At 41.7% G+C, this 10,258-nt stretch overlaps 1 protein-coding gene across 2 annotated transcripts; it reads left to right on the top strand.

Moving 5' to 3' along the window:
• Positions 1-6,037: 6,037 nt before the first annotated feature.
• On the top strand, positions 6,038-8,813 carry ATP5MC1 (ATP synthase membrane subunit c locus 1). Of its 2 annotated transcripts, none has more exons than XM_017650463.3 (5): positions 6,038-6,144; positions 6,723-6,770; positions 7,630-7,707; positions 8,072-8,250; positions 8,596-8,813. In XM_017650463.3, exons 2-5 carry the CDS (start codon positions 6,732-6,734, stop codon positions 8,708-8,710), a joined length of 411 nt encoding a protein of 136 aa, XP_017505952.1. In that variant the 5' UTR covers positions 6,038-6,144; positions 6,723-6,731; the 3' UTR covers positions 8,711-8,813. The 2 variants fall into 2 exon arrangements, with proteins under 2 accessions (XP_017505952.1, XP_017505951.1); XM_017650462.3 differs by having other exon boundaries at positions 6,069-6,213.
• The last annotated feature ends 1,445 nt before the right edge of the window (positions 8,814-10,258 follow it).

Below are 10,258 nucleotides of genomic sequence, written 5' to 3'. Positions count from 1 at the left end.
GTAATACAGTCTTTCTCTGATGATCTCATCCAGTCTCAGGATGTTAAATGCTGACTATATACTGATGACTCCTCAACATACATTTCAATATGCTGTTGGATTTGGTTTGCTACTATTTCGTTGAGGGCCCTTGCATCCATATTTATAAAAGATATCAATCTGTCTTCTTGTGATATTATTATCTGTTACATCTTTAGATATTATAAATACAATTAATATAACTTTATAATTATTGCTTTATTTAATTGTCTTTTAAATCAGAAAGAAGAGGAAAAGGAAAACAAAAATACATTTATATTGTCTTTTATATTTACCTATATATTTACTTCGCTAATGCTCTTTATTTCTTCATGTGGATTTGAGTTACTAATGTCCTATTGTTTCAGTTTGAAGGATTCCCTCTAGTATTTCTTGTATGATAGACAGTTCTGCCACTGACAAATTTTCTCAGTTTTTGTTTACCAGGAATGTTTTAATTTCTCTTATGGTTTTTAAAGTATAGTTTTTTCTAGATATAGGATTTTTGGCTGACAATTCTTTTCTTTCAGCACTGTGAATATATCATCCCACTATCTCTGGCCTCCATGCTTTATGGTGATAAATTAGCCATCAGTCTTATTGAGGATGGCTTGTCCATGATGAGTCACTTCCCTCTTTCTACTTTCAAGATTCTCTCTTTGTCTTTTGACAGGTTGGCTGTAATGTGTCTAGGTGTAATACACTCTTTCTCTGATGATCTCATCCAGTCTCAGGATATTAAATGTCAACTATATACTGATGACTCCTCAACATATATTTCAAGCCCAGACTTCTCCTAGACCTCTGACTCATATTCAAATGCTTACTTGTCATCTTCACTTGAATGTCTAGCAGTTACCTCAAACTTAATATGGTAAAATTGAAATCCTGATCCCACTTTCCAAAATAAAAACCCTGTTCTGATCACAGTCAGACCTTATCTCTGCCATTGACAACTCCACTATTCCAGATGTTCAGGCTGGAAACCTTGGAGTCATCTTTAACTCCTCTCATTCTCTCATTCTCATCATCCATAACAGTAATTATGTTGCCTCTACCTTTGAAATAAAACTAGAATCCTATTATGTCTTACCACTTCCACTGCTACCATCTTGGTCCAAGCCACCTCATATCTTATGTAGATTATTACAATAATCTCCACCTGGCACCCCAGCTTGTCCCCTCACCTCCATCTCAATAACTATCCTCAGATTTATCCTTTTGAATGTAAGTCAGATTGTGTTACTTCTCTACTCAAAACCCTCACAGGTCATCATTTCACTGAGAGTAAAAGCCAGAATTCTTATGAGATCAACATTTACAAGACTTCTTCTACCACCACCACCACCACCACCATTATCTTTCAGACTTTATCTCCAGTGACTCTCTCTTTTGCTCTCTCCTCTCTATTCATACTGGCTCCTTGCTCTTTCTGTAATGTGTCAATCATGTTTCTGCCACAGGGCCTTTGCACTTGCTGTTTTTTCTACCTGGGACACTTTCTCCTGGTTATCCTCATACCTTACTCTCTTCCTTCAAGTCTTTGTTCAAATGTTACCTTCTCAGTAAAACTTTCCACTGTAGATAAATTGTTTTTCTTTCCTCTATGGTATCTTTTAATATTTCTTCTCTGTAGAGTGGTCTCTATTTTCACTGAAATAGGAATAGGTGTGGACTTTTCTTTTTTTATATTTGTCCTATGTGGGATTTATTGAGGTTCCTAAATAAGAAGATTCATGTCTTTCATCAGTTGGAAATTTCTCAGCCACTATATTTTCCAATATTGCCTCTTTCTCATTCTTTCTATTCTTTCCTTGTAATATTCTAAGTAGATACATGTTAGCTTTCATTCTGCCTTCCAGGTCTCTTAACCTCCTTTCATATTTTTCATCTATTTCTCTGTGCTTCATTCTGAATAATTTCCTCAGACCTAGTTGCCAACTTTTTCTTCAGCTGTCATTAATCTCTTATTTAATTTCTTGTTTCTATCTGCTAAGTTTTCTTCTTAATTTCAATTACTGTATTTTTCATTTTTAAGAGTTCCAATTATTTCTTTTTCAAATATGAAGTTCTTTTTTATTCCATCTGGGTCTTTATTATTATTATTATTATTATTATTCCTTATGTCCCTAATCATTGTAAAAATACTTAGTTTTAAATAATAACATGTCTGTGACACTATATGCCAAGTACTGTTATACCTCCTCTGTATTCATTCGATTAATCCTCATAATAATCCTGTATAAGAAAATGGAGGCACAGAGAAGTTAACCAACTTTCTCAAGATCACCTTGAGAGTAAGTAGCATGCCTGTACTAGAATCCAAGCTGTCTGGCTTTAAAGCTCACACCCTTAATCACTGCACTTACTGCCTCTTATATCATGCGTTGCCATCTAAAAAAGTGTGTTATCTGCAATTCTGTTTATTTGCTGAATCTTTCTAATTATGGATTGTTCCTTTATGGAGATCACTTTTCAGATAATATGGGAATCCTGCATAGGTCCAGAATTTTACATCCCTGGTCCATAACCACTTTTAATGCCAAATCCAATTCCAACTCTCCACCTAACACAGGCCCCAAATCCTTCTGCCCACATGGGGGATTAAAAATCAAGCCACTTAATTTCTGCGACTGACACCCCTTTCCCTGTCCTACCGTATTCCCAGCCACAGAGGCTTTGGGTTAATATTACATATTTACTGCTCTGGTTTCCCATTATCTCTTTGTTTTGGGTCCCTAAGGACTTTCTTTACTTTCTTGTGAGCTCAGCTATACATTTAAAAGCTAGCATTTATCACCAGGAACATCTCTCCCCTCCCCCACCTCAAAAAAACCCTCCTTTTACATTTGTTACTATTGTTGTCACAGAATATATCATCTCCAGCTGAGTCATTTGGCATAGGAGGTATTTTTTTCAGACTATGGGAAATTGGTAATTTAGACATAATATAGAATACATTTTCTATTAGCTGTCAAAAACAAAGCTATGCATTTAAAAATATTTTTTTTATATTTTATGTAGGCTTTTTAGGTGTCATGGCAGGATTTTCAGAGTATTTAGTCTAGGCATACTGCCAGATGTGGAAGTGCAACAGTCATACTTGTTCTGTCCCCTGGTCATTGGTCTAGGATTGGATACAACTCTCCTGTGTTCTTGTACATGTTATTCACTCAGCCTGGAATAGCCTCATCCATTTTCACCCTTGATATATCTAGCTAATTTATATTTATCCTCCAAACTCAGTCCAGAAATCTTCTTTTGTTTTTAAGCCTACCTTGGTTCTCACCAGAGGAAGTTAGTCTCTCCCTTCTTTGTATCGTGCAGGTAGTTTTCTTGTGTTGCTCATTAAAATCATAGTTTTAATTATTTGTTTACATATTTACTTTTTTATTCATCTGTGTACTCTCAGCACCAAGTGCAGTGCTTGGATCTGTTAAACGCTCAAACATGCCTGTTGAATTGAATTTCTAAAGTAGGAGTGAGGAACTGGGCTTGAAGGAAGAGAAAGAACTGAGATAAGACTCTAGGTGGAAAAGGTGGGTTTTGCAAAGAGCCAGAAATGCCTTTGAAAAGAGGGACCTACTGGCTTATTAATCCACAAGTTTACCCTTTGCAGCCTTCATCAAAAGCATTTCTGCTTACTCAGGAATCTTCTCAGAGTTCCCGTGGATTCTTTGGCCACTTCTAAGCCAGTTGGTATAACCCCCAAGAAGTCAGGTCTGGATTTAAGATTTCCCAACTACCTTCCACTTTGCACCACCTCTCCTGGTTTACCAGTACTTTTTACTTCAATAATTACAAGAGCACCTCCACATATACTATCTCACTTATTCCTTACAACAATCCTGATGAAATCCAGGATGAAAAATCCTGATTTAACAGATGAAGACAGAGTTTTAGGTTAAGAGCTTTGCCCCAACCCATACAGTTGCAAGGGGCAGTGCCAAGATTTTAATCTCATTTGTTTAACCCCAAAATTCATGTTCTAAACATAACAATGAACTGCCTGATTTTCATTAGGTCACTGGGTATACTTGACAATCTTGAATATATGCTATGAGTAGAGAGCTATGTGACAAATCTGTATGTGAAAAAAAAATCAATACATGTAAACAAAGTCAGGATGATCCACATGAAAATAAACTTGTTCTAGAGTAGTAACAGAAAATAAAATTGCACCATCCACCAACCTATGCTTGGCATTTATTTTATCTCATATTTCCATAGGTAAGCAGTATTAACCCTGTCTTACAGGTTCCTTAGTTTGAGGGATATCCAAGAGCTGATGGTTAAGAGCTTGTGCTTTGGACCCAGGCACACTTGGGTTCAAATACTGACTTTACCTCTTACCAAATACACTGAACTGGAGAAAGATGTTCTGCAAGGTGGGGTAATTTGTAAAATGGGATAACTGTAATTTGATAATATCTACTTAAGGTGTTATTGTAAGGATTAAATCATATAACAGGTAATGCACCTAACAATGCTTGTTGTATGGTGAGGCCTCAATAAACACTATCTTATAGCACTAAAGCCAAGAGAGATTTGGTAATATGCTCAGAGATACACATACCCAGTAATACGGTAGAACCTTGATAGAAACTCATCTGTGTGATTTCAAAACTTCACTCTTTCATCATACCATGTTGGCAGGCTATCATTAAGTCTCCATCTTCAAATATTTTTCTAACAGCCCAGAATTCTGATTGTCCAGATCAATATAAATTTTTAATATTTTCTATCATAAATTTAATAAATACCCATAAAAATACCAATAAACCTTATAACACTGCCCAGAGTTAACTAGTTTTATTTTCTTCCAGTCTTTTTTTTTTCCACAATGCTAGTTTTGCTGATTTCATGTCAAACATCATGAAAATTTTCAGTTTACTTCCCAGATTTTAATTTTACATGATTTATGTGCTTATTTCATCAAATGAAGATACTACATTTAACTGTTAACCATTTACTTGTTTCCAGTTTCACTGGACACTGCAATATAAATTCTTTGAAGAGAATCTGCATTTCAAACATTTTTTTCTTCAGGATAGATTCATAGAAATGCTATACATGGGTCAAAGAGGATGGTGAGTTTAAAGGCTTTCAATGCCTCAAGAATTTCTGGGTCAAAAAGAACGGACCATTTAAGGCCTTTCAATAAACAAACATCACTAGCTTCATTCAAGAAAGGTTTTCTAATGCATACTCTGATCAGCAGGACAGGAGAGTGCCCGGCTGTCAGTAAAAAGAACTCTGATGTTTTTGGTAAGTGCCAAATGGTGCATTTAAACTTCAATTTCTTTGATTAGAGAAGTTGAACATTCTTTCCCTTGATTTCAGATTTCCTCTTTAGTGGATTGCCTGTTCTGATCCTTTGCTTTGCACGTTTTTCTATCGGGGCATTAAGAATTTTGTCCTTAGAATGTTGTTTTTACGATATAAAAACTACTTTAAAAAAAAACACGTGGTTGGTAGTCCGGGATTGCTGAACACCGGCAGACGCTCATGGAAGCAAGCTTGCGCACCTGCGAACTTGCAGAGACAGCGGGCGGCCTTCACACTTGATAGCGGAAGCAAGGCTTCGACAAATCACTAGAGCCGGAATTGCCGCAAAGGCGTTGGCTCTTCCAGCCTCTGGAAAAAGAATTCGCGAGATTTCAGCCATCCAGGGGAACTCCAACCTGACTACAAATCCCAGCATGCAACGCGTCCTAAATTCCGAGCGCCCGAATGAAGGCTCGGGTCCAAGGTCATGTGTCTGCTGCGTAAGGCGTCCGGTTGTCTCTTCCACGCCTTTTTCTACAGCTTCCACCTTGGCCGCCATTTTGTGTGGGAGGTTATGGAACCTCTGAGTTCCGCCGACTCTATGGGGGAGCATTTCAGGGATTGACCAATCGAAGCCAGATCTCGCAGGAAAATCCCGCCTTTACCCGGATGGAGGCGGGAATTGCCACGAAGCTCCTGTGGAGAGAGAGGAAGAAGTTGCCGGAAACCAATAAGAAAGGAGGAATCGAGGACATTGGCCAATGGGAGTGCGAGAGTTTGTGGCCAATGAGAGTAGGGCGACCTCGGGACACGTGGGTGGAGGAGCCAAGCGCCGAGACCTCGAGCTAAAGCTGGGAGGTGAGTCAGTCACCTTGAGCCGGGCGACAGCTGTGGTCCGAGCAGGGACAGCAGGGCAGTGGAGTGCAGGTGACTTGGGGCTGAAAGCCGGCGATCGGCAGGGGTGAGGGCAGGGCTGTGTGGAGGGGCATTTGCCCACAGGGCCTGGAGAGGCGAAGCGCGTCTGTAGCCTTAACAATGTTAATTACCAACGGTAATGAGCGATGAACTGTTCCAGCCAAGGTGGCCGAGGACAGCTGTGTAAAATGGGCAGGAACCTGCCCTGCATCTACCCAGTATATGCCTCTGGTCTTCCTGGGAGACCATCTTCTTTGGCAGTCTTTCCCTCCTGGGGCTCTGGCCATCTTTTCTCCTCTCCGAATCTCCGTGACCTTATTTTGCAGACCCACGGTGATGAAAGTAGTGGGCCGGGAAGTCTGTGCTCTCCCTCTGACCTCTAATGCCCTCCTCAGATGGGGCGCGGTGCGAGGAAGAGCGTGGTCCAGGGAGGGCGAACGAGGTGAAGGGGACAACCAGAGGTCACCACTTTAAGCAAACAGGCAGTCAGTGGCTGTTTTTTTTTTTAACCCCCTTTGCAGACTGAAAAAATGCAGACCACTGGGGCACTCCTCATTCCTCCTGCTCTGGTAAGCTGCGGCTCTGGGGTGGCGCGTAGTGCCAGGTGTACGAGCTGGCACTGTTTAATGAATGAGCCGAGAGGAGCATGGCATCCTAATGAGACTGGCTCTTTGAGGAGGCTGTAGGATGTGATGCAGTTAACCCGTTTTATCTGGACCTGTAAAACATGTTATCTTGGCTTCGGAATGTGGTCAGAATCTGGATCTGACCTTTACCCACAGTCTGGTGTGGCCATAGCCAGACAGCTCACCGAAGCAGTTATTCTCAACTTTGCACATTGGAATCATCTGGCCAGCTTTTCAAAATCCTGATGCCCAGGCTGCACGCTATGGGAATGGATCCATGCATCTGTATTTTTTTTTTTAGAATTTCCCAGGTGATTTCAATGTTCAGCCAAGTTTTAAACTGCTACATTATAGCTCTTGAAATATTTCAAGAAAGCTGTTAATGACTTTCAGGCTTACTGGCCCACTTCTCAGGGTGTGTAACAGTGAGTACATTTTAGCAAAAACAAGATTTCCCCCTTTTGATTCCTTTGCTGATCGGGGTACAAACTCCTCCTGTATATGGTTTGATGTTGGTGTGGGTTCTTGTTACATTCTGGGATACTTCTTAGGGCTGTATTCACAGAAGTGAACTGTGGTACCTGGTTTTAAATGGGAATGTGGACATTGCTGACTGTACCACTGTCTGGAGACAGCTGTCGCTGGTGCAGGCATACCTGACAGAAACAGGAATACATTAATTGACCTTGACATACATCGGACTTTTTTCTAATTATAATTGTAGTCACTTTTGACAGAAGTTCAGCTATTAGAGTTTTTTCCCTTGCTTGATTTGGGGGGATGTGTCTTTCTGATTTTATAGATGCGCTGTTGTACCAGGAGTCTAATCAGGCCTGTGTCTGCCTCCTTCCTGAGTAGATCAGAGACCCCATCTAAACAGGTAAAGGAGTCTGGGCCCTCTTAAGAATTTCCTCAGGCGGGGTCCTTCAAATTAGTTGCGTTGCATTTGGGTCAAAATGGGAGGACAGCTAGAGACCCTACGATGCTTTAATACTCGTAGCTTTGTAGGTAAGAAACTTGCAAAAGTGGGGTTTCCTTAACCCACGGAATATCCCTAGCCCTGTCTGAAAACGTACCCTAAGGCTAACTCCCAGCATTCTCTGTAATCATGCATTCTGCATTTGCCAGGCAGTTTGCCAACAACTTCAGAGCTCAGGTGGGTGGGGCACAGGATTAGAGTCAGCCACCTGTCCTTGCACCCCACTATCTCCTTGCTCTCTCTTCCCCTCTCCCCCTCTTTCTAGCCTTCCTGCAGCAGCTCCCCACTCCAGGTGGCCAGCCGGGAGTTCCAGACCAGTATTGTCTCCCGAGACATTGACACAGCAGCCAAGTTTATTGGTGCTGGAGCCGCCACAGTTGGTGTGGCTGGTTCAGGGGCCGGCATTGGGACAGTGTTTGGGAGCTTGATCATTGGCTATGCCAGGTGAGTTTGGGGGTCGCCTAGATGGCGAATGGCATCTCCTACCATAAATTCCACCCTATTTTAGGGAAGCCTCAGCAAGAGGAGCTCCCTCTAACTTTGGGTTGATTTCGTCTACCTCCTGCTTTTTCCAGTGACCTCTGGATCAGAATTTAAATATGTCTCCAACCTGCCTCACTTACACTTACTGTGTTGGTACTCTGCTTGCCTGTGCAGATCCCCAGGACCTAGGAGGCTAGACCCTCTCCCAGTTTCAACACTCCATTTTCCCAGCCTACCTGTGTCCACACCACCCATGCCCTCACTCCTTCCTTTCCCCGGGCTGGCATCAATCTCTGTCCCTGGCAGGAACCCGTCTCTCAAGCAGCAACTCTTCTCCTATGCAATTCTGGGCTTTGCCCTATCTGAGGCCATGGGACTCTTCTGTTTGATGGTTGCCTTCCTCATCCTCTTCGCCATGTGAGGCTCCGTGGGGATCAGCTACCCGTCCTTGCTGCTTCATCTCCAGGCCGTGACCAGTGCTGGAGTGTGCTAAGCTTTACCATTAAACACCACGTTTCTCTAAACCCATATGCTGTGCCTCTGTCCTTTGCCCTTTGGGAGGGCCTTGGGGGAAAGGTGGGACAGGGAAAGTGGGATTTCAGCCATGGGTGATTAGGAATTTCTCAGGGCTGAGAAATAGCACACTGCCATGACTGTAAGCACATGGAGGGTTCTGTCTCTCTGGGGGAGCATGGACTTGTCTAAGTAATGATAATTGGTGCTTTTTTCCCCTTCAAATTTGGTGATAATGTGTAACATTTTTTAGGTGCTTAATTTCTACCATGCTCTGTACCAAATAGTTTACATTTGTTGTCTCAACCCTGTGAAGTTTAAGTACAGTGATTATACCCATTTTGCAAATGAGGGAACTGAGGCTTAGGAAGCAAAATAACTTGTCCAGCATCACAGTGCTGGTAAGTGGCAGAATTGGGGGTTCCCCCTCAGGTCAGCTGAAACCTGCTGTGCTGTCCCATCTCTTTTCATTTTGGCCACATAATTGTGGTGGCACAGAGGGGGAAACATCACAAAGAAGTTGCATAGCATGTTCAGTCTCTGCCCGAATTTGGCCCCATGTGTAAGATTTTCATTTTCATTTTCAATTAGCCTTTCTTAGAGTGCCTAAATGTTCTTGAACAAAACAGATGAGCTGCAGTCGCTGTTCTTGAAGAATTTATAAGCTTAGCTTTTCTGGGGATAAAAAGGGAGTTTTGAAAGGATGAACCAACTAATTGCTTGGAGAGCTTCACTGAACATCTTCCTTATGGTCTCAGTCTATGTGCAGCATGTCCCCCCAACTTGGCTAAAGTGGGACTGATAACCCAGTAAGAGAAAGCTAACCTGATAGATCCACAGCAGGAGCAAAACGTGGACAAAATGAGTGCAAAGGTGCTGGTAGATAGGGGGCGTCCCAAATTGGGTGGTTTCAGAGGATTCATAACTTAAAAGGGACTCATTTTGTGAAAATGTTATACCTCAAATTACTGCAAAAAACTTATGTGAAAGAGTGAAACCAAGAACATTCTTAATTAGTGAGAACATCTTCCTGCTCAAGGGTAGCTAGCAAAATAGGGTTAAAACACCAATAAATATGAGTCAATAAGAATGGATTCAATTTATATACAATTTAAAGACAGTCATGCAAGTGTTTAGGGGTTAAGCTTCCTCCTAGGAGTTTTGGAGAAAGCAAAGAAATCTGAGGTCTTTACCCTCAAGGAGTGCAGGGCATCAGCAGACTCGAAACAAGTGACAATATCGTACATTATCAGGTATGTGGGTATGGAAGCTACGTGCTATAGAAGAGGGAAAGCAGGGAGGCTAGTGTTTGTTGTAATAACACCAGCTAAAACTGGAGCTCTTGTGGATCAGGCACAGTGCTAATCAATTTCCATGAATAACTTCCAACATTCTTATCAAATAAGTCATTTTATAGTAAGGAAGGCTCAGGAAGGAAGCCTTCCTGTGAAGGCTG

Source organism: Manis javanica, chromosome 4 (assembly GCF_040802235.1).
Source record: "Manis javanica isolate MJ-LG chromosome 4, MJ_LKY, whole genome shotgun sequence".
Classification (NCBI taxonomy): Eukaryota; Metazoa; Chordata; class Mammalia; order Pholidota; family Manidae; genus Manis; species Manis javanica.
This window is presented reverse-complemented; position numbering and strand designations above follow the sequence as displayed.